This window comes from Pinus tabuliformis, chromosome 5_1 (genome assembly GCF_031772625.1).
Source record: "Pinus tabuliformis cultivar Carrire ecotype Pingquan chromosome 5_1, CPIR1, whole genome shotgun sequence".
Lineage (NCBI taxonomy): Eukaryota > Viridiplantae > Streptophyta > Pinopsida > Pinales > Pinaceae > Pinus > Pinus tabuliformis.
The window spans coordinates 306,015,795-306,040,936 of record NC_142305.1 but is presented as its reverse complement, the minus strand read 5'-3'; the positions used below and the strand labels follow the sequence as shown (position 1 = coordinate 306,040,936).

General features: G+C 37.2%; 1 protein-coding gene across 1 annotated transcript in view; it reads left to right on the top strand.

Annotated features, from left to right (window-relative positions):
• The window catches only part of LOC149164587 (uncharacterized), a 152,840-nt gene extending 131,985 nt beyond the window's left edge, over nt 1-20,855 (top strand). The window contains exons 12-14 of the mRNA XM_089429533.1: nt 5,308-5,388; nt 20,155-20,234; nt 20,359-20,855. Coding sequence (XP_089285659.1) covers nt 5,308-5,388; nt 20,155-20,234; nt 20,359-20,437 — 240 coding nt within the window. The 3' untranslated portion in view covers nt 20,438-20,855. The remainder of the gene's footprint in view (nt 1-5,307; nt 5,389-20,154; nt 20,235-20,358) is intronic.
• The last annotated feature ends 4,287 nt before the right edge of the window (nt 20,856-25,142 follow it).

Sequence of the window (25,142 nt, the reverse complement as noted above, 5' to 3'; positions counted from 1 at the left end):
CACCCAGAACTTCTCAAATTTGTGCAGCAGTACCTCGAATTTTGTTCTTGAGATTTGCTGCTCTAAAAGCACAATAGCAGTGCTGCAACATCTCGATTTTTCTGCCTGAATGACTCAATAAATTGTGCAGCTTCAGTCTACAATTAGTGCCTGTTATATAAAGGAAAAGAATCAAAGAACGTATATAACTGTGAAGCAACTAATGATTCAAATAGTGATGATTCAGACGTAGAAGAAACAGAAGATGCCCCAGAACTCTCTCCAAAATTAGATGACGGAAGTATTTCACAAGTCTCACTATCGGCTATGACAGGTATATCACAACCCCAGACTCTAAAATTGAAAGGACATATAAAGAAGAACAACATAGTGGTTCTCATCGACTCTGGTAGCACCCACAATTTTTTAGATGCAACCGTGGCAAAGAGACTCAACATTTTCTCATTTCCCTTACCCAACATGAAGGTGATGGTAGCTGATGGTAAGAAGATCGAAAAGGTAGGGAAATGCCATAAGGTCAAATTGCAGATTCAAGACTTTAATTTAGAATCCCCGTTCTTCACTGTACCATTAGGTGGAGTAGATGTGGTCTTAGGTATCCAATGGCTACGAACTCTAGGCACTTATTCTGCCAACCATCAAGTACAGTTCATAAGCTTTAACTGGGAAGGGCAGAGGTACAAGTTATACAGATCCCAAGCACCAAAGAATCAAATCGTATCATCATCTCAGATGCTGAAGATGATTCGAAAAGGAGCACCAGCGTATGTAGTACAATGTCACCAATTAGAAAGGTTATTTGCAAAAATGTTCCGCGAAGAGTCACTAGAGATACAAGATCTAATTCAGAAGCATGAAAAGGTATTCCTAGACCTGCCTATGAAAATGCCTCCTAACGGGGAAATTGAACATACAATAGAATTCAAAGCAGGGTCAGACCCCGTCAACATCAAGCCATATCGATATCCACATCACCAAAAGACCGAAATTGAGAGATTAATCCAAAACATTTTAAAATGTGGGATCATCTCGAAAAGTAAGAGTCCATATGCTGTTGCAATGGAGGAGCACCAACTTATGTAGTACAATGTCACCAATTAGAAAGGTTATTTGCAAACACGATCTGCAAAGAGTCACCAGAGATACAAGATCTAATTCAGAAGCATGAAAAGGTATTCCTAGACCTGCCTATGAAAATGCCTCCTAACAGGGAAATTGAGCATACAATAGAAGTCAAAGCAGGGTCAGACCCCGCCAACATCAAGCCATATCGATATCCACATCACGAAAAGACCGAAATTGAGAGATTAATCCAAAACATTTTAAAATGTGGGATCATCTCGAAAAGTAAGAGTTCGTATGTTGCTCCAGTGGTATTGGTAAGGAAGAAAGACAAATCATTCAGGCTATGCATTGATTATAGAGGACTAAACAAAATAACCATTAAAAACAAATTCCCAATTCCTTTTATCGACGAAATGTTGGATGAACTACATGGCGCAAAATACTTCTCAAAATTGGACTTAAGGTCAGGCTATTACGAAATCAGAATCAGATTGGATGACATACCAAAAACGACGTTCCTAACACACGAAGGTCACTGTGAATTTAAAGTAATTTCATTTGGATTAACCAATGCACCAGCAACATTTCAAGCCACTATGAACGAGTTATTCCATCCATATCTTAAGAAGTTTGTATTAGTATTCTTTGATGATATTTTAATTTACAGTAAAATTTGGAAGGAGCACTTACAACATATAGATAAAGTTCTTACACTACTGAAAGAGCATCAGTTCTACGCAAAAAAAATCCAAATGCACCTTTGGAAAGGAAGAAGTAGAATACCTCGAACACATTATATCCCATGAAGGCGTAAAAGTGGGCCCTAATAAAATCAAAGTTATAAAGGAATGGACCAAACCGATTAAGATATCCAAGCTAAGAGGGTTCTTAGGATTGATTGGATATTACCGAAGATTTATTAAAAACTATGCACATATAACTGCACCTCTAACAAACCTTTTAAAGAAGAATTCATTTCAATGGGACGAGGAAGAAGGAAGGTGTTTTGAAGAACTGAAGGAAGTTATGTCTAATGCCCCGATATTGGCAACTCCAGATTTCTCTAAACCATTTATCATCGAGTGTGATGCTTCTGGATTTGGTATAGGCACAGTGTTAATGCAAGAAGGGCATCCAATAGCTTTTGAAAGCAGGAAGCTCAATAAAAAAGAACGTCTTAAGTCCACTTACAATAAGGAAATGCTCGCTATTATGCACGCACTAGCTAATTGGAGACAATATCTTTTGGGAAGTAAGTTCTCCATTCGAACATACCATAACAATCTCCAACACCTCCTTCAACAAAACCACTTTCCGAAAAACAACAAAAATGGATTGAAAAAATTGTTGCCTTTGACATGGAGATACTACATAAAAGGGGAAAAGACAATATAGTAGCAGATCCCTTGTCTAAGAAAGACGAATCGATACTACTTGCAGTCTCGGTTGTTGTTCCTGAATGGCTTAATGAGATTCAAAGTGAATATGCTAAGGATCCAGAAATAATTGCGATAATCAATAACCTTCCAGACAACTCAAAATTTGAATGGAAGAACGACATTCTATGGTACAAAGGAAGAATCTATCTGAATTCAAACTCCAAGTTTAAATCCAAGATACTCAAGGAGTCACACGATTCACTGTCAGCCGGGGATGTAGGATTCTTTAAAACTTACTACAATGCACGTCAATCATTCTTTTGGAAGGGGATGAGTCGCGATATTCAGAAGTATGTAGTGGAGTGTGATACATTTCAAAGAAATAAAAGTGAAAAGATTATGACACCTGGATTACTTCAGTCCTTAAACATTCCGAATTAGAAATGGGAAGAAATATCAATGGACTTTATTGAAGGGTTCCCTGTATTAGATTTTCGTAGTAGTCGACAAACTCACCAAATATGCTCACTTTATTGCAATGAAGAAATCAGACTCGACTAAACAAATCTTTGAGATATTCTGCAAAAATATTTATAAATTACACGGTTTTCCGAAAGTCATTGTGAGTGATAGAGAGCCAAATTTAAGGGTAATTTTTGGAAAGAGTTGTTCAACCCAATGTGGAAAAAGTCGAAGTCGGGATTAAATCAGCAAGGGTCCAAAAATTGAAAAAGTCGTTAAAGTTGGGAGTTATTTGAAAAAGTCAGCAAAATTAAAAAAATACAAAAATATTCATTTTTTAAAAGATCAAGACTTTTTCAATAAAATCTCAACTTTTTCAATAAAATCCCAATTTTTCAAAATTTAAAAAAAAAAAAAAAAATCATTAAATAAACTACCTCTTTCACGATTTTTTGGAAAAAGTCCTGATTTAACCCCGACTTTTTCGATTTAATCTCGACTTTTTCAACTGGGAAAAAATCGGCAAAAAATTGGCCGATTTAATCAGCCAGTCAAAAAAATCATGTTTTAGGGATTTAATCCCGACTTTTTCCACACAACCATATAGGAACCTACCTAAATATGAGTTCTGCTTACCACCCTCAAACAGATGGACAAACAGAGGTTGTCAATAAATGTTTGAAAGCCTACCTATGTTCTTACGCTACAAAAAAAACAAAATAAGTGGGTTCAGTGGTTGCATCTCGCTGAATGGTGGGATAACTCTACTTATCATACATAAGCAAAAATGACTCCATTCCAAGATTTGTATGGGTACGAACCTCCAAAATGGAAAGATCTAGCTACCATCTAGAAAAATATACCTGCTACTAAAAACCAACTAGAAGAAACCCAGAAAATCGTCCAAACCCTAAAGGAAAACTTGAATAATGCAAGGAACGGTATGAAGCTACAAGCAGACCGAAACAAAACTGAAAGAGAATTTGAATTTGGAGAATGGGTATTTGTCAAGCTCTAGCCATACAAACAATTGTCCTTGAAACAAAAAGGAAAAAATAAATTGGCACCAAAATTCTATTGACCATATCAGATCAATAAAAAGATCAACCAAGTTGCATATAGTTTAAGCCTTTCGGAGAAAAGTCATGTTCACGACGTCTTCCATGTCTCCGGCCTTAAAAGGGCACTGGGTGACCATCAATCAACGCAAACAACGCTTCCATCCCTAGATGATGAAGGAAGTGTCATTTTAGAACCAGAAGGTATCATATCTACCAAAGAAGGGAAGCTTCGATCTCGTGTAATCAAGGAATACTTGATCAAGTGGAAGGACTTACCAGAAGAAGAAGCTTCTTGGGAGATTGAAGCATTTCGTCAACAACATCAGTCGTTACGTATGCTTTGAGGACAAAGCATTTTCTGGGAGGAAGGCAATGTTATATAAAAATTAGTTAGTTAAGTAGTTATTAGGCAAAGGGCATGATCTTTCGAGAGGCACTCGAGGTATAAAGCCAGGTTCCTCCCTCAATTTGTAATCACCTTCTATCTTTTTAATAATAATAAATATGAATTCATTGAATAATAGGTTTTAATTGTGCCAGTGCCCTCAAATCTAATGCTGGTACAGTGGCATCTGCTAGAGGGTACCTTGAAATTTGTATTGTTTGTCCTTGCTACTGCGCTTGTTGTACTCTCCTTCCTCTGTTAACTTTTTCCTTTCAGCCTCCTATTCTCCTCTCCAATTCTCATGAAGAAAATGTTCAAATGGTGTCTTCTCCCCTTTCCTTTTTCCCTTTTGTTCTCTCATTAAGAAGAGAGACCTAACCCTAAGATCTAATGGCTGAGATTAGATCTTAGCCAATTAGATCAAGGGTGGAGATCTAATCTCTCATTGACCCATCAGACACCTTTTCCCCTTAGTCTCCTTTTAATTACTCGAAAGTGACTTTATGACTTAAAGTCACTTTATGTTTATAAAGTTATTTTATGACTTTATTTCTCTTGAAGTCACTTTATGACTTTATATTGTATAAACTCACTTTAACTTTATTTCCCATAAAGTTAGGTAAAGGGGGTCACATAAGGACACTTTTTCCTAGGCTAGACACCAAACACTTGTCCTTGGTACTCCTTTTCTAACATTTTTCACATTGCAGATGATCCTGCAAGATAGATTCTCTTTCTGCATTCATGTTATTCTCTATTCAAAAACTTTCATGTGCTTTCATTGGTTATTGTTGAATTTCTTATTGTTGCAAGTTTGGGTATGGTTTTTTAAGTCCTTTATTTTAACTAGGGAACAAATTTAGTGGCATACTCTGTATTTTATGGTAGATCAATTTTACAGTTATGATTACATTTCCTTGGATCTCATCTTTACAGAATTTGAATGAATAAACAGGTTTGGAGATTACAAGCAGCTTTGGGAGAACAATCAGAAATCACAAAGATCAGTAAGCAAGACTTTGAGAGGCTTCAAAATGTACCATTCCTTCAACCTTTATTATGTATTCTAAGTGTTTGTTAAGCAAAATGATGGATTTTGTGTTAAAATCCATCTTCTTTAAGAAATAAAATGTTACCAATTCATACATGTGCCCAGTTATTACACTTATCTAGTCTTTGATTTATGTTCAAGTAAAGGTTGTCCTGTTCCAGTGAGCCCTTCATTTTAATGGTTTTTTGGGTGATTGTTAGGTTTTTTTTCTTAAACTTTCTGTCAAGATTAGGGAAGTACTGAGAACATGAAACTCATTTGTATCATGCTAATACATAGTCACATACTGCTAAGCCACATTCTGGACCATCTGAAGTACATGTTTTTTTTTGGCAAGGGGCAAACTTATATTTGAGGGCCATGCATTGGTTCCTCCATCTATAAATAATGGATGGGTGAAACATAAAAATATAGAATTTTAGTTTGCAAACTGTACTATTATTGCTAGAATTTAGCGTAATTAATATCATACATGTGCCCAGTTATTACACTGATCTAGTCTTTGATTTATGTTCAAGTAAAGGTTGTCCTGTTCCAGTGAGCCCTTCATTTTAATGGTTTTTTGGGTGATTGTTAGGTTTTTTTTCTTAAACTTTCTGTCAAGATTAGGGAAGTACTGAGAACATGAAACTCATTTGTATCATGCTAATACATAGTCACATACAGCTAAGCCACATTCTGGACCATCTGAAGTACACGTTTTTTTTGGCAAGGGGAAAACTTATATTTGAGGGCCATGCATTGGTTCCTCCATCTATAAATAATGGATGGGTGAAACATAAAAATATAGAATTTTAGTTTGCAAACTGTACTATTATTGCTAGAATTTAGCGTAATTAATATCATGTTTTAAATAATTTTCTTTTAGGTCCATAGTATTGAATGATTCAATAAATGCATGCTCACAATGAAGCTAATTTTTTCTTTGTTGAAAAATACATCTTACATTAGCAAGTAGATATTTATAAAGCTGAAAATAAAAGTGGAAGGTGGAAGAGTATTTACAATGAGTCTTACATCCTCTTTCTCAGCGCTAGCAAGACAAAATATGTCAGAGTAAGCTTAGGGCATCTAATCTTTGGCATCCTTGATAAAAAGGTAATCTTTGGCCAACAATTGCATATATACCTCTTCCCACCAAGAATGACAAAAAGGTTGGACTGAAGTGACCTCATCAAAATACATACTTGCACCAGAGGTTGTAGATGTAGAAAATTTGAAATGATCTGCACCCTTTCCCAGTTTACAAATTTTGCAAGTGTGTTTCAAACCCAACCCACATGTTTTGACATGCTGATATAAATTTAATGCATTCATTTGCAACATTTTAAAGATTGTTTCTACTAATGATTTTTGCACAACTGAAACTAAAGAAAATAGCAAGCTCACATAATTTTAAACACCATGATTTTTGGTCAAGATGTCCCTGGAAAAACCCCACTGCCTCTCGGGGAAAACCAGTTCAAAAGGGAGGCTTTGTTTTGCCTCTAAAAGGAAATTTTACAACAGATAAATTCAAGAAGAATGTAACTTATCTCTTCCCTGTTGATTGCTTCTCAGAGGTTCCTTTTACTGTAATTTCTGGGCTGATGTTTTCTTCTCACAGTCCTCTCATTTCAGTTAAGAAATCGACTTCCTATCAGCACACAGTACACTGGCATTTGTATTTCCGAACAGACTCGTTTTCACTTAGAAACTCGGTCTGTCAACTTGTCTCTGACACAGGCTATTAGATGGCTGTTCTAACTTCTCACTCAAAGTCTGAGCTTAAACACACCCAGAAACAGCACACAGAAGCCTCCCTGAGTTTTGTGCTGACAGTACCGATATTTTCAGCAGCTTATCTGCTGTCAAATGGGTGAGAAGAATAAAGTCTGTACGCTGCCTCTAGCTCAGAAATTAATTTGACCTGGGTGCTGAAGATTAAGAAGCTGCTCCAGAGATATTCAAGCCTCCTCCAGGGCTTAAGCTCAGCCTCTTGAGATTCGAACCACAGCCAAACTCTGTATTGTTCTCTTTGCTGTTCTATTTCCTTCTCACAAAACCCTTCCTCCTTTTCTCCTTGCTGCCCCACTTCTCTCTTCTCAATTCTCTCATAGGTTGAAGTGAAAAATGAGTTCATTTTTCCTCATTCTATCTTTCCAATAAGATAGGAACCCTATCCCTAATATTTAATGGTTGAGATTTAATCTCAAACCATTAGATCAAGGGTGGAGATGAGTCCCCTACTTGACCCCTCCTCATGTGGTCCCTTTTTCTATTAATGGGCCTCCCTAGTACTTTTGATGTTTTAGTACCTTGGTCACTTTTTCCCCATAAAGTCACTTTATAACATAAAAGTCACTTTAATAAATAAAGTATACTTAGTACTTTTTCACTTAAAGTGATATTTAAATCACATGTGACTTTAATAACTTATAGTACCTAGTACATTTCCACATTGAAAGTACATTAGCCCCCTTGGTATTAAAAAACTCATAATATTACGTGTTTTAAGTGTCTCCCTAGGCCAAAAGGAGGAAGGCCAGGAAACACCTCCTTGGTACCATTTTCAACACTCCTCACTGAGGAAGGTGTTTCTCACCACTTTCATCATGTCTTTGAAGAATACATGCTTGCCCCTTGGCAATGACTTGGTGAGAATGTTTGCTACCTGTTCATCAGTCGATACACACTCAAGCTTCATAGCTCCCCTCTGAACCCAGTCTCTGATGAAGTGGTATTTGATCTCTATATGCTTTGACCGGTCATGAAATACTAGATTCTCAAAGAGTTTAATACAACTTTGATTATCACAGTATATTGTAGTTGGTCTCAACCTCTGACCAAATAAACCAAATAGCATCTTGCGAAGCCACAATGCCTCGCAACCTGCTTGACTAGTTGCCATGTACTCTTCCTCCGCACTGCTCAATGCCTTTGACCTTTGTTTCTTGTTGAACCATGACACAACTGTTGATCCCAATGAGAAACAACACCTGGAAGTACTCTTCCTGTCACTAGCACTGCTAGCCCAATCTGAGTTTGTGCAACCAATCAATCTGACTCCATCACACCTGACATAGTCCAAACCATAATCCACGGTGCCCTATAGGTACGTCAACACATATATCACAACCACCCAGTGCACTCTCTTGGGATCCGTCACAAACTAACTCAATGTGTTGACTGTGAAACAAATATTTGGCCTAGTGTTGACTAGATACATCAATGAACCGATCAACTGACGATACAAGGTGGGGTTCACCAACTCAGAATCTGAAGCATGCAACTTCTTCTAGTTGGTGATCATAGGAGTAGCCATAGGCCTGCAACCCTCCATACGGAATCTCCTCAAGATATCACCTGCATACCTGCCTTGGCTAATGAAGATATGCCCATCCTCCTGCCAAACCTCCAACCCCAGAAAGTAATGCATCAACCCCATATCAGTCATATCAAACTCTAAAGCAAGATCTCTCTTGCAGTGTTGGATGAGTCTGCCCCCTCCGATAATAAACAAATCATCCACGTACAGAACTAGAATGAGTGGATCATTGCCGACCATAATGAAGTATAGGTTTGGATCGTCATCACTCTTTTGGAAACCCATCTATTGCAGGTAGGCATCTATCCTCTCGTACCATGTCCTCGACGCCTGCTTTAGTCCATACAAGGCTTTCTTAAGCCTACACACATGAGACTCCCTTCCATGCACCTCAAAGCCTTGTGGCTGCTCAATGTACACCTCCTCCCTATAACACCATTGAGAAAGGTGATCTTCACATCCATCTGGTGAATCCTCCAACCCATCTCAGTTGCTATAAATATCACTACTCTAATGGAAGTATAACGAGCAACCAGGTTAAAGGTCTCCTCATAGTCAATTCCCTCTACCTATGTGAACCCTAATGCCACAAACCGAGCTTTGAACTTCTCCACGCTGCCATCTACAAAATATTTGATCTTGTAGATCCACTTGGAAGTCACCACTGACTTCCTCTTAGGTTGCGGCACTACCTCCCAAGCATCATTCTTCATAATGAAGGCATACTCTTCCACCATGGCATCCCTCTAGATCTGCTGAATGGCAGCCTCCTCAAAACTAGCTGGCTCTATCTCGACAACATCCGCCACAAAGCCACCTGACCTCTTTGGTGGTCTGCTCTCCCTCATTGACCACTTGGGTTTCCCCACAGCCTCTTGAGCATCCTTCAGGGTCTCCCAAAGCCATCTTGGCTTCCTCTTGCCTTTATTAGCCTCTTATGGTGGTATGGGAAAATCCTCAATCGGTTCCTCTCCTCCTAAAGAGGAAGGCTTTATTATAACCAATGCAGATCTTGGCCTTTGAGATCTTGCACCTAACAATCCTGCACTAGGTGATCCTACACTCGGTGATACTGGAGTCTGAGACCCTGTCACCACTAAAGTAGATGACCCTCCTCATCTTGACAGACCACCTGATGCTCTTGAAACTTGTGGTGTGGCCCCTGCTTAGGAACTTGCTGCTCTACATGATCAACCTCCCAAGACCTCCTCAAAGCCCATTCCTTCTCAAATCTCACATCCCGTCTCTGGACAACTTTACTCTATGCAGGAAAATATATACAATAGGCTATGCTGGTTTCACTATAGCCCACTAGGATACCCTTCTCTACAATGGGTTCCAACTTCGTCCTTTTCTCCTCAGGGACATGTGAATTTGTAAGGCACCTAAAGATCTTGATGTGCCCAACCTCCAGCTTCTTGCCGATAAACACCTCCTCATGAGTCTTGCTCCCCAAGACTGTGTGGGCTCTTATTTTGCAAATATATTGTAGTGTTACACGCCTCGACCCACAAGAAGAAAGGTAAACTCTAATCATGCAACATTGTTATAGCTACACCCACTATGGCCTTGTTCTTCCTCTCTGCCACCCCATTTTGTTGGGGGTTATAAGGCACAATGTACTTCCACTTGATGCTCGCACTCCCACAAAACTCCTTCATCTTTGTGGAGGTATACTCACCCCCATTATCTGATCTCAACACCTTGATCTTCCTTACTATCTGGTTCTCCACAAGAGCTTTAAAGTTTAAACCTTGGAACCTCTTGAAGACCTCATTCTTACTCTTTAGAAAGAAAATCCAAGTCTTCTTGGAGTGGTCATCAGTGAAGGTCACATAGTACTCGCATCCAGTCAATGATACGTGAGACATCGGACCACAAGCATCAGAGTGTACCAAGTCAAGGATACATGCAACTTCGTTGTTACTGCTCAAGAAAGGTGTCTTGATGTACTTTCCCAAAGCACACCCCCTGCATGCATCATGATGACCAGTGCTAAACTTCGGTAAGTCTGTAACCATCTCCCCCAACATCCTAAAAGCTCCATGGTGCAAATGGGTTGTCCTCAAGTTCCATGACTCACACAACTCACTGTTGCTGGTCTGTGCCACCAAGGCTCTAATATCGCTGAAACATAAACCTGTATAGCCTCCCACTCTGGGCTCCAATAGGTCTAGCATCCTCAACACTAGATCCCCTGGGATATATCAACACTTGTCCCTTTCAGAACAAGACCTCATACCCCTTGTCCTCCATGCTAGAGATTGATATCAAGTTCTTCTGAGAGTTATCTCCTAGTCAATATCATCCTCTGAGAGACTCGAGAAGTGCTCTTTCACTCCAGTCATATAGTGGGATGCTCCTCTATCAACAAACCATGCACGGGAAGATGTAACATGAGTGGCTAAACTCACCACCAAGGCAAACTGACCAATACATACATGAATGATGATATAGACATCAAAACAAAAACATGTTGCCAACGATGCTAGAAATGGCCTCTACAACAAAAGTAAATTGTGAAACATCACTAGTCACCAGTGCTATTGGCTACTGCTAGAGTAGGCAACATCATCTGGCTCAGACTCTAAATCAGAGTTAGACAAGGAAACCCATGGCTCCTCCTCATCATCATCTCCAACTACAATTGTAGAAGTGGTAGCACTAGCAAGCTGCGCAACAGCTGCACGCTGAGATGGACGAGATATGCGCTTTCGTCGTGGCTGAGTAGAGGAAGCGCCTACAACTGGAGGACTTGGGGCTGGGTCTGAGGCTGGTACAAGTGGATCTACATTCAACTGGACATTTTGTTCAACTAATGCCTCCGTCTGTAAATCCAAATCAAGACCAATATCATCATCAAAATCAAACTCTGTTGGATGACTCTCCACTGCCCAATTTGATGTTGGATCAATATCTTCCAACACAATGGGATCTGAATCAGGTTTTTTGTTCAGCAATTTGTTGTGTCTGAGTCGGAGGTTTTATTGGACATAGACTAGATCATTTAACCGTTTTTTATCCAAACAGTTTCTCTTCTTCGTGTGAATCCTCTCAAAGACAGACCAATTGCGCTCACACCCAATAGCACTGCAAGTTTGAATCAAAATATGAATTGCAAACTTCTACAATTGAGGACAATGGCTACCAAATGCCTCCCACCATTGTGCTACAAAAAACATAGTTGTGTAATGAGTTAGCTCAACAAATTATATCCAACTTTGAAATTATAAACAATTTAACAAAATAAGAATTTGAAAATTGAAATTGTTTGTTTACCTGGCTCATTTGCTTCCCTTGCAATCCTTGCTGGGTTCTTGCAAAAGGTACCTGTGGCTCTGCTGAAATAAGTGATTTTTCTATGTATCTCTAGTTGATCACTCTCCATAGGAACCATGTGATCAATGCAATCAACCAATCCATCTCTAACCTCCCTAGTCAAAGTTCCTGCCTCCAGAGCTTTATAATGATACCTTGGGTTCAGAAAAAAGCCAACTGCATGTATAAGGTGATGGAGTTGATTGTTCCATCTTTCATCAATGATTGCCCAAATGGGCCCATACTTAGCCACTCTATCCTTGTATGCTGCCTTTATTTGCTCCTTTTCTTTGAAAGTAGAGTTTTTGAGGTCTTCTTCTTGATGTTGCTTCTAGATGGTATAATCATTGTGATGCTCCTTAGATTGCTCGGCCCTCATGTGTCCCTTCTTGATGGTTTGATGTCCTCTTTGATGCCTTGACCTTTCTTGATATTCCTTTTGATGGTTCTTCTTCAAGTTGTCTTTCCTTGTCTTGTCACCTTAGCTCTGATACCATGTTGAGAAATCTAGGGTAGCTATGTCAGATGATTTCTCTTACTTTGATAACTGCTTATAATGTATTTTTAAACTTAACTTGATTAGCTTCTTCTTTCACTTATTATTATTATGTTCTTATCATCAAACAGCTACCAACTTATAAAAGACAATGAGACAAGAGGACATAAGATATAGGCTATCAGCCTGTTGTCGCACAGATTGTCACGACATTGCTCAGACCGGGGGCTGTCACCCTGATCCCCGATCTCTCCGTTTAAGCCTGTCTCCCGCGGCTAAGGGGGGTAGACCCTATGGGAAAATGGATGACCAACTGAGAGCCAGTTGGGCTGGGAGACACGAAGGGAAATAAGCACTTAATTGATTTTATTAAGTTAATAAACTAGTTCCTTGTGGAGTTAATGTTTAGACGATTAATTATCAGATGCTGCAGAAATATGAACCCATTAAGAGCAATCATTTATCATCAAAGCTTGAGCGAATATTAACTTTTATCAAATGCGAGAAAATGCTTAACGACTTAATGATACTCCAGCAATTTAAAATTTCGAAAGATAAAGTGCTTTGAACAATCACGTAAAATATTAATCAGAGATCACATTCATACAGTTAATCCTCAGATGAACATTGAATCATATTAAACACTAATTCCCAGGTCAAAATTTTAGCCTCAGCATAAAAGAATGAAACCTTAGAAATTTCCGAGCCAAGATTGAAATTGGCAAAAATTTCCCAAAATATTTTTTTATGATTTTTTTTATTTCCCCTTTTTTATTATTTAATTTTTATGACATTTTTTTTATTTGTCAAAATAAAACTAAAATTTCTAAATGTCAAAACTAGATGAAACTTAAAATATATACAAAAATGAAATTTAAAATTAAAAAATCTAATTCTAAAAAAAAAACCAAGTTCTAAACTAAACTATGGGCTAAACTAATAAAACAAAATCTAAGCTTAAATATGTCTAAAAAAAATAAAACTAAAATTTAAGCTAAAAACTAATGAAAATCAATTTTTTTGTTTTCAAACTTTTTTTGATATTATTTTTAATATTAAAATTTAAACAAAAGTAAATCAAAGTGAAAAAGAAACGAAACTTAACATAAACAACAAAAAATTCTAACCAATCTCTATCTCTATGTATGAAATAAAACTAAGGCTGACCTAACGCATATATCATAACAAGAATACCTACGCATCTCAAAAATCGAAAATTTTTTGATTTTTTTTTTTTTTTTTTTAGCCTTTTTTTTAAATTTTATGAATTTTTTTTTGTTTTTGTTATTTTTCAGAAATTTAAATCTAAATGAAAACTTATAAAATCTAAATCCAAATCAAAAGAAAAACGATATTTTTTTTCTTTTTTCGTAAATTTCAAATAAAAAAAGAAATGAAACAAACCTAACACAAGAATAAAAAAAGAAATCAAACGCATGAGAGAAACCTAGCCTTAATTAAAAAATGAAAAGCTAACCAAATCTAAACTTAAATCTATCTAGAAGAAATAACGTGAACAAAGAAAATAAACAAAAAATATCTACGCTAACCCCACTGATATATGCATGTAAAAAAAGAAAAAAAATTCGCTTGTTTACTGCGTGCAGGTGAGCTCGACAGAAAGGAGGTTTCCTTGACGGCGGATGGGATGAGGCAACGTGAAACAACAACTGCTTGAAAGGGAAGGCTGCGGGATTTGAAGAGCAGCTACGCAAGGATGGCTGCGTGGAATGGGAGCAGCATGAGAAGGAAGAACGCACGAGCTGGAATGGAATGGACAACAAGCAGCGTGGAGAACGCAGGTCAGAGGGACGGCATGGGAAAGTTTTGGCTTGTGGCTTGAAATAGCAGCGTGGAGCTGGAAATTTTTTGACAATTTCGCTTGCAGGGAGACAGTACGTGCAACTCGATGGAGATTTTCGATGAGGACGCAGGGATGATGTGCATAGAGGATCGAAACCTGAAGCTTGCTGCGTGGAGAGAATAGTTGAAGCAGCAATGGAGATCTTAGAAGAATCAATGAAATGAAGACTGTGCAGGAGCCAAGGGAGCTGCAGAAAGATTTTGAAGGCACCAGCAGCAATGATAGAGGCTTGAGGGTCTTGAAAAAAAAAAATTGAAAATTTTGATGCAGCATGAAACCCTACCAGGCAGCCAATCAATCCAAACAAATTTTACCAGAAAAATATTTTCCAGAAATCTCAAAAAAATTTAAACTGCTCTGCTTCAGATTTCTCAACGAAAACCTTCGAATAACAGTTCCCAAATCCAAAAAAAACTTGGATCGCAGGAGTAATGCCTCTGCAAGAAATGGTTCTGAGGCCAGATCTTACCCTCCAGGGCCTAGATCTGGCTTTCAGAATCAGATTTCAACTTCAGATCTGCAACCCTGTAAACAAACAGCCAAAAACTGAAAATGCCAAAAAATAAATGAAACCCTAAAAACCTTAAGAACAGCTAAATAATTACAGTATTTACAAACTAAAGGCTCTAGGTAGCCAGATTTATCGTTATGCCATAGAAATATTTTTAGAATTTTAAACTTAATGTAAAACGCTTCAGAAAACCCTGTATGCATTCATAAAAAATATTTCAAATGATAAGCCCGGGATCAAGAACTCGCTGGGCTCTTTCAGAAAACACAACCCGGGAGTTGGCTAGTTCAGCCGAGAACTTCCCCTAACGCCCGGTAATCTGAAAATAAAGGATTTCCTGCACAGCTTAAAATCAACCATCAACATAGAAGGAGAAAACAATAGTGAAACCCCCGATCAAATGGAGATACCTGCCACTATATTTCAGAATGTAAACTATCATTCAAACCCCAAAGATCAGACAAGATACCTGTGCCTAGATCAATCTTCATTAAGCTATCATTAATGGCTGAAAATAAAATTATGCAGAAAAAATAGAACAATCTTACAACATTTTCAGAAGAGTAACACCAGCACGATTTTTAACCCCAAAGTCTTCTTTATTGCACAAAAAATGACTACAAGAGAGCTTTCTTTAGCACCAGACTCTCGGATCCCCATCGCAAATGACCCCTAGCACCCTATTTAAAGGAAAAATTCCCAACAGCTAGTTCGAGTGATCCACGTCAAAATGATCTCGGCCGTCGATGAGGATCAAGATATCTCTTAATCTCATTCGTCGAATTTTTAATGTATAAAAAATTGAAATTCTGCATTTATTTACTCAAAATATTATTATTTTATTATTTTTTTACTTTTTTATTTTTTAATTTTTAATTTTTAATTTTTTATTATTTTATTATTTTTTAGTTTTTAAAATTTTTATTTTTCAGTTTTTTTTTTTTTTTTTAATTTTTAATTTATTTTTTACATGGATCCTCGAACTTAGCCTGTGGAAGAATCACCTAGGACCTAGGACTTAGGACTTATGAGGGGATTAAAACATTTTCTAACCCTCAAGACACTTTACATGATGACTTTTACAACTTTACATCTCAAAGGGGAGAACCCATTTGACATAGACCCTCATAAACCACCCAGTTCTGCGACACAACTATAATCTAGTAGATTAACACACTAGGATTCTCCTAAGATTCTAATGACAAAATCCATTCCGGCTTTGGGGTTAGGTTGAAGGAAAACTCTGCCGATCATGGATCGGTGAGACGAAAAACCTTTCGGAACGTAGATTATCACTAGAAAGTTAGGTCCACCTAGGCAATTTACATACATGACTCAACTCTGCTAAGATTATTTACAATTAAATATGCAGACTGGGTTTACAACATAAATTGATCAAGCTGTCGATGACTGTCGAATGGCACGGACGTGTCGATCAAGCGCTATCCCTTTTTTGCGAAGAAAAGGGGGTGTACTGCTGGGAAGTTGACACGTAGTGGTCAACACAACCATAGCCAAAACCTCTCCTCTTGAGAGGAAAACCAACAAGAACTCTTCTCTTCTTATAGAACTTCAATTGATGAATTCCAAGACCTGTGAACTTTGACCAAGACTCCTCCAAAACCAAGTCAACCTTCCGTCTTGATGAGCTTTCCTTGCATAGCTTCTAGTAATAAACTTCGACCTTCCAGCAACAATTTCTACAACTTTGACCCCCAGCAACAATTTTTGGAACTTCGACCTAGTAGCTTTAGCAACTTCGACTTAGCAAATTCACAACTTTGATCTTGATGCAGCGTCACAGCTTTGACCTAGATGCAGCTTCACAGCTTAGACCTAGAAGCAAATTCACAGCTTCGACCTAGAAGCAGCTTCAAAATTTCTTCTTGTCCAGTAACTGTAGAAACCCTAACATAAGAAAGAGAGGGATAGGTCCAAAACTTCGATCTTGCTCTTCTTCTTCTTATCCTTGCTTTTCATCCTTTTTTCCAGCTTCTTTCTTTAGGAGATCAAACTTGCTTGTTGTGTCTCCAAATGAAGTCAAGCTCCTTCTTCTATATAGGCTTTCTAGGGGTACGAATTGTCTTCATGAGGCCGACTTGTTGTAGCTCATTTGACAAGGTCTTGGAGGGTCTTTGACTCTAGTTTGACTCAAATAAATTTTCTTGACAATATGTAACATGCCCAAATGGGTCTTCCATATATGACAATGACTCAATGACAAGCCCTAGAAGCCCTCAATGGTTGCTTGACCTATAAATAAATTTCCCTTGAGCATGAAGTCCATGCCTCAAGAATGACAATAATAAATTTATATTTCTCTTTACAACAAATACATAAAATCATGATTACATATGTCATTATGAAGATCGAACCTAGTTACATATTTCAACAGTCCTGGCTTTGCCTACACGTGGTCCTTTGTTGTTGACTCATCTTTGGCTATGTAGAATGTCGTCGTTACTCTGTTACCTGCCTTGACACCAAATAGCAGCGCTCCCTCACAACGTTCCTCTATGATTGATCAGTCCTTCTTGGTCGACTAGTGGCCTCAGTGGAAGCTAGCCTATGAGCCACTTCGATTAGCAGCCCTCTCAGCTACCAAGTAAACCCATCGTTCTTTTATTTTTTTAATATTTATTAAATTTTGATAGCAACCTATGTTTGTACATTATACAATTTTTTTTTTTCATATTGGCATAACGTATGACATTTAGCCTAAAATTTTTCTTTTGATGCCATATATAGTTTTGGTCAAATTTGGCTTCCTGCGTGACTCAAAGATGGGTTCTTAGAGTTTCAAGCTCTGATGCAATGTTAAATTTATCTAAACCTAGCACCCAACAATTTATGAACCTAGCAAATTGCAGATCTATTGAATAAAATGCACAACTAAGTTCTTGATATAATTAGCAAAAGCAAAATCATGCCAATCTCAACCACAAGTGGCAAACAAATTATGTCCAATCAATAGTTTTTCATTAATAACTTAGAACCTATTTGGGCTCCCAGATAATGGCCCAACCAAAGAAAATACAATTACAACATACCCTAGATCTGATCCAATAGATCAAGCCTTGGATCTGCGCTCGATCTCCTTGGCTAATTTGGATCTCCTATGTTGCACTCTTGCACTTTCCTCAGACTCAACACACTTGAGTATCACACTCCTCACTTGAGAAAATCCCTCTCTCAATGGCTATTGCCATTGTATGGTGTCTTTCATCTCTTCTTAGCCTTGATTTTATAACTTTACAAAAAGCTAAATCCCTAACCCTAATCTCCAAATTGATTGACAACCAAGGTTAGATCTCACCTCACTTGAGATCGACAGTTGAGATTAGAACACAAACACTAAAGTAAATTACTTTAGTTTTCCTAAGTTTCTTTAGCTCAATTAGCGAACATAATTAATAATGTGTTTTTCCCAAGTTAGACATAGGCTAAGTTACATTAGCAACTTGCTCACACTTGAGCAAGTGTACTAAGGAGAATTTGCCCGACTTCTGCAAGCCTAGACACTTAGACCTGCGCAAAAGTACCTAACCGAGCTACAAACATTAGCAATGCCATGTATGGCTCTAATATGAGATGTCCTCTATTAGATGTGTAAACAACCTCCTTAAGTGCATGTCCTCCTCCAAGTAGGGCATCAAAACCAAGAATAACCTACGTATAGATGTTATCTCCCAAGGTGGACGTCCTTATCAATGGCATAGAATAATATGCAGTAAAGAATCTTCCAAGGTGGACAAACTCTTAAATATGGTAAGTGTGAGACTCCAAGAGAAGTATCCCATTAATAAGGCATGGAAAAATGTGTAAACTTGCCTCCATTGATGAAGCGCTTTACAAGATGCATGTGAATGTGTTCAACAAGCCCTCCAAGTTCAAGCTTGAAGTGTAACCACTCTCTAAAATGTGCAGTTGGTTAGATCCATGAATAAGGGGTTACTCCATCATGACCACTTGCACTAATCCATCAAAGAAAGGGAGCTCTCTACTCGAACCTCCTTAACATATGCGCAAAGTGCTAGATCCAAAGAAGAATGAGTCAAACAAGACATGTATCATTATTAACCATATACCAAAATTACCCAAAAGCTCAACAAACTCATCTAGAAGTTGAATATCAATAACCTCATCAATATATGCATGGAATGATGACAAGTGTGCATATGCCTCCACATATGAACCAAAGAAGGGAAGTGCTCTACATAAAATCATGCTCCACATCATAAGCTACCAATCCATTCACATATGAAACATCCATGAGACCTAGGGAATTAGAGCAATGAGCCTGTAACCATGTTAATACCATGTTAAACCATCCCAAATGAGTGTGAAACCAAGGGGAGGAAAGGTGCAAAGTACCAAGCATTCTTTAAAATGATGATGTTAAACAAATCAAAATGCCAACGGAATGTCAAACATGCCTAAAGGTGCTATGAGATGCGTGTCATCATGTATGATCCTACTCTATCCAATGTAAAGGCTAGATCATCAAGTGAAATGCTTTTCTTTTATGATAAGCAAGTATACCAACCAAACCATCATCAAGGCATCCATTTCATCATCAATCATGTCATCAGCTATCAACCAAGTCATCATGCTAAACCATGAACCCCAGATCATCCAAAGTCCCATCAACCTGTGGAATGTTCCTTTGTGATAAAAATCGTAATGAAGAAAATTCACTAGCTTAGGCCTAAAGCAAAACAAGCGGTAACACAGAGTAACCTTGGGTACTCTCACAGGTGATTATCACTGATTGTTCTTTTTTTCTGTTACTCCATCTATTATAGGTTTTGGTCATTTGATGGGCATTGATATAATTATCTTTTCTTAGCTTATGTAAGTTAGGATGAAATTTAACTTTCAATTATATGCTGCTCACTAGCAATATGAGCTCTTAGTTTAATTATTTGCATTCATGCAACACTTGGAGATTTTAAATGAGGTTTTTCGATTGGGTTGTTGACTTGTCTCCTTTGTTGACAGGCTAGTTTGTTATCTGTGCTGACGGCTTGTGTTTATTTGACAGTCTTCTTCCCTTTTTTCCAAGTCTCTAACAATATTCTTTGAGCAGTGTAAATGCTGATTGAATTCTATATACTATATATTGTTTTGAATAACTTCCAATTCAACTAGGGAGCTGATACTTAATAGAGATGAAATTCTGTCGTTCAGATTGTGCTAAATGTAATAGTGTGGCATTTTGTAATCATTTGCCCCTATTTTTGTATGGGTTTCAGGAGAAGGTTCTATGTAGAATATGTTTTGAAGGAGAAATTGCAGTCGTGTTACTTCCCTGTAGGCATCGCATTCTTTGCAGGTAATTCCAAACTATGGTACATTATTTTTCTTAAAAGGGGGCAACAATCCTATCAATGTCTCATGAAGTGAAGTGCAAACATCTTGCCTCTTTGGTTATGCTGATAGTTCTATTTTTTCTTCAGTGCTTGTTCAGAGAAATGCAAGAAGTGCCCAATTTGTAGGGTTTCTATCATGGAGCGCATGCCTGTCTATGATGTCTAAGATATATACTATCATCAAATTTGCCAGGCCATAATTTTGTGCAATGTTCAACATCCATTCAATGCCAAAATTTTCTGCAAATTGCTCTTCAAAGATATTCCACAACATGTTCTGGGTCAAAGGCAGCGAATGCAGTCAATATATGACTGTCAACCTGGACAAAAATGTAAATCGATGTTTTCTGGCTATTTTTATTGCTTTTGCTTTGGAGCTCCAGCGTGTTGGGTGATGAATCTATGGTTGTAATTGTGACTCTAGTCTCGCTCGTATTGGATTAGTGAAAGAAAATTGAAGTCAAAGAAAATCTTCAGTTGCAGGCATGCTGTCTTCAGCATACTTCAATGTAAAAATCATGTGAAATTGACTGCAAATTTCTCATCAAGGGGGTCCGATTAAAATTCACAGGTTGTTTATAGCATATACATGTAATATATGCACTATTCAATGCAATATTGAGATGCATATCCGAGGATATGGTGTGTTCGATATTGATGATGTAGAAAGAAATGACCTGTAAATAATGCATACTATGAATATTCTACCTTCTAAAATACATACTATTGTGATTGTAGTGGACAGGAAGCAAGGTAATATTTTCCTTCCCTTGTGTGTTAGTTAATCCCAATGGTGGAATTCTGATCCTGTAGGAATAGCGTCTTACATCCTATAAGCTATATTTAGAGGGATGGTGTCTGTGTGCCCCAAGAACATAAAATGGTATGGCGCTTGGATGAATCAGCTCGGCATCTTTGAGTCAGGGCAATCTTCTAGTGTTTGCTCTATTTCTTCTGAGTGCGGCAAACTTTGCAAGGTCAAGCGTCTATATTCCAAAGTGTCGTGATAGGCTTTGCACTACAGACCAAGAGAGAAGATTGTGCAGTCAAACGGACTTGGTCAATCTCCTTGAGCTCTTCAAGGCCTTACAAACTGCAGCCCGTGAAGATCTAGTCCTCAATCTAACAGTAGGTCACTTTCTAGGCATGGAGTACCCAAAACGTACCTTCCAAAATCTCAAGTATATATATTGTTTACAAGAACTACTAACCTGCAGGTTACCAAAACTAAGGGAAAGCTTCCCTTGCTTGGTATTAGATGAAATTCAATGTCAGAAACTTTGGTAAAAATCTCATATAGCTTGCATTTTTTGCAAGACTGATTTCTGAATTGAAAATTTCAACCCTTCTGCTTTTCCATCTTGATGCAGCGGGGGTTACTGATAATGGAGTATCAAGGGGCTTGCTGTTGAGATCCTTGCGAATTTTTCATTCTGCAAGGGTTTCTCCGCTGTGCACAAATATCTAAAATGATGGTTGAATACTGTGTTCTGTTTGAGGTATATCTTAACAAAACCAGAACTATATGTTATGATCCATAATTTGTAGATATACAGTATAAGCCATAAATAATACTGGTTTGTTTGATCGAATGGGTTTTGGGATTTAACTCCATTAGGTGTTAGATAGCCGGGTGATTACCTTCGTAGGTAACGAACAGATTAGGATATGGAATGTTGCATATAAAATGATAGATGTATAAATATCAGTTTATTTGATTGATTGAAAGGAAATTCTTTAGTGTCTACTTGTTTGAACAAAATAAAATTGAGAGGACAACGAGGATTGCAAGGTTAGGTTGGATTGCTGGCCATTCAAGTTACTATTGATGAATGAGAGCCTCAAGCGCCAAAGATCCTGCCTCTCTTTTAACGGAAGGGAGGCTGTCAAAAATGTTTAAAACGGACAATAGGTAAAGTCCTCGTGCCCTTTAATGAACGGGAAGTAGGCTGTCTTTTGAAACGAACACTAATAAATAGGCAATAGGTAAATTCCTTGCATCTTTTTTAACATGGAAACAAAGACGAAGATTAAAAAACAAATAATTTCAATGTCAACAATGACAGAAATATCAGGGGGATTCAGTATTCAAAATTGACCATATTATTGCTAACTGGGCTGAGATTTATCAATAAATAAATAATTTCAATGCTAATTGTGCCAAAGTTATGCATCAAAAAAAAATGGTATCGTGCCAAAGTTATACATTAGAAAATGGCATCATGCCAAAGTCAAGATTACACCAAAACATACAGCCACACAAATCTTCAAGCCTAGAATTAAAGTCGGTGAGATTCATTTTATAAACAAATTGAAGAGACAAAAGCAATAGTTACAATATGAATGTTTAAATTTAATTTTTAGTAGTTTTAGAATATATAGTTGAAACAACGAAGATCATACATTGTGAATGGTTTACAAAAATTTTAATCCGGTAGAAAAGAAGAGGTTTTATGAAGCATTAAATGTTATGAAACTAAAAATAAAAAGAATGAAAATTGTAGTATAATACCTTAAGGCTTGAGAGTTCATCCCATCCAGAGTTTTGTCATGATGTACTAAACAGGATAAATTAAGAATAATATTTATGAAATATATATGCTGCTGAAACTAGATATAAATTTAATAAAATCATCATTAAACTTCTACTAATTAATGTTGAACGCTTCCAAATAATGCACTATAGGGATAATGTAGACATTCACTAGCTACGATGAAGCAAAAAATTTCCTTCTAAAACATTTGCCCCTAATTTTTAGCATTTATTGAGTTGGGCATGTATTGAATTTAGCTTGATTTCGCATGAACACATTATATTAGTTTCAATGAGGCCAGTGATAAAGTCGTAAAACAATTGTAAGGTTGAGAAAATTGTGCAGTCAAACTTATTTTGATATTATTATTTTTTTGAGTGAAAACACATGCTACTCACTTAAAAAATTAAAGCATTGGCCATATATAATTTATATCAACCACAAGATATCTTAAATTTGATCACCTTACTACAGCAACATAATTGGATTTCAAGAGTGGATAAAAGTCGAATTAATATTGACCATGGTGTACAGATACACTTCACAATCAATAAATGCCACTTTAAAATTTAAATGTGTTTTACACATCAAGTTAGCAACCCAAATAATATTGTCAAACTAAAACATTAAATGTTACTTAATACTTAATTTTGTGCACCACATGGCCCTTTAATCTTAAAATCTTCAGCAAGAAAGTCCTTCATGGCATTTATTCTAAGTTACCTTCATGCAACCAATTTGTAAAGATGACTTCAAATGTCGGGCTATCCATCACTTTGGGATTTTAAAGAAATAGTTTTGTAAGCATGCCTATGAGATTTCTCAAAGAGAAAATATATCATGTAAGCTTTGAGATGGTCTCTGATTTGGTTACTGTAATAATAAGTTGCAAATTAATCTCTTATTCAACTAAATAAGTGTGGTTTAGCAAGCAACAAAATCAACAACTTGTCCATGGCCTTCCTCTATGTTAAAAGGATAACTCTATGGTGATGAAGCTAAACAGAATTACAAGAACTGGTAATAGATTTTACTCTTGCAAACCCAAAATATCCTTTCACCTTTTTAAAACAAATTATAGCTTCTTTATTCTCACTAGTTATCACTGAAAACAAGAAGCTAACTCCTCATCCATGGGACCATGTCATTTCATTGTTGCAACAGAGCTTATGAGTTCAAGATACATCCATATATCGTATTGGCATTACTCAAACAAAAAGTAGTAACGACAGTGACACTTTGTATTTCCTTTTTTATGTTGTTGCCTTTCCTTCTTTTCGGTGGGAAAATTTAACCTTTTATTTTTGCAAAATGTCTTATATTTACAATTACATGTACAAAAGAAACACAAGGTTATATGCAATGATAATCATAAACTCTTCCCTCAAGCAACACGAACTGAAATAATGTCATATAATCAAGTTCAAATAACATACATCTTTTATCAAGAGAGCTCTTGTGGCCAAAAGTTGATGGTGTACTTCACCCCATCATATATAATAAAAGGGAGTTAATCTCATGTGCGAAAACAACCTTGCACCTAATTTTTTGCAAAATAAATAAAGAATATATTCAAACAAAGCTAAAGCTTAACAAATGTTGGGTGAACCTAAAAGGAACGATGGCCAAGCAAAGAAAACTATGAGTGGACACTACCTTGAAACACCCATAAGCACTTTAAACCTTGAAGAAACCTCCAACATTGTTTGATAGACTAACACTCTCAAAAGATGAGTTTGATTGTCTTTGAACATTGAGAAATAGGACAAAGGCCATCTAAAATTCCACCCTTGGCTATCATATCCTTAAAAAAAAATCCTCTAACAAGTCACTAACCATGCAAAACTCTCAAATTATAGGAAATCAAAAATGACCAAACATTGTGCAAATGACAAATCCATCTATTGAATCCATGGGTAGCCAACAAGCATTAATGAAAAATGATAATAGATGTCTTTGATGAAGCACAAATACAAATGGCATGGATCATATTCAACCAAAGCACCAACACCAACCCCTCCAAAATAACCCAATTATCCTATTATTTTTAAACAATTCAATGTGTAGTATAAGCACTCATAACCCCATAATTAAGAGACAAGTAAGGGCAAGGAGGTTATACCCTTTGCAAGAGCATGTTATTCCTTCCAAGAATGAGAAACCGAATCGCACTAATCACGCCGGAAAAAGATCGACTTCTTGCTCAATTTGTGAGACTAGAAATGAGGCAACTCCCCACAACATTCTTAAACCCTATGACTCCAAATAGTATGGCAAGCTAAATCCCAACTAGACCTAATACCCTTCCATTGCCAATGGACCAAACTTGTAGCTACT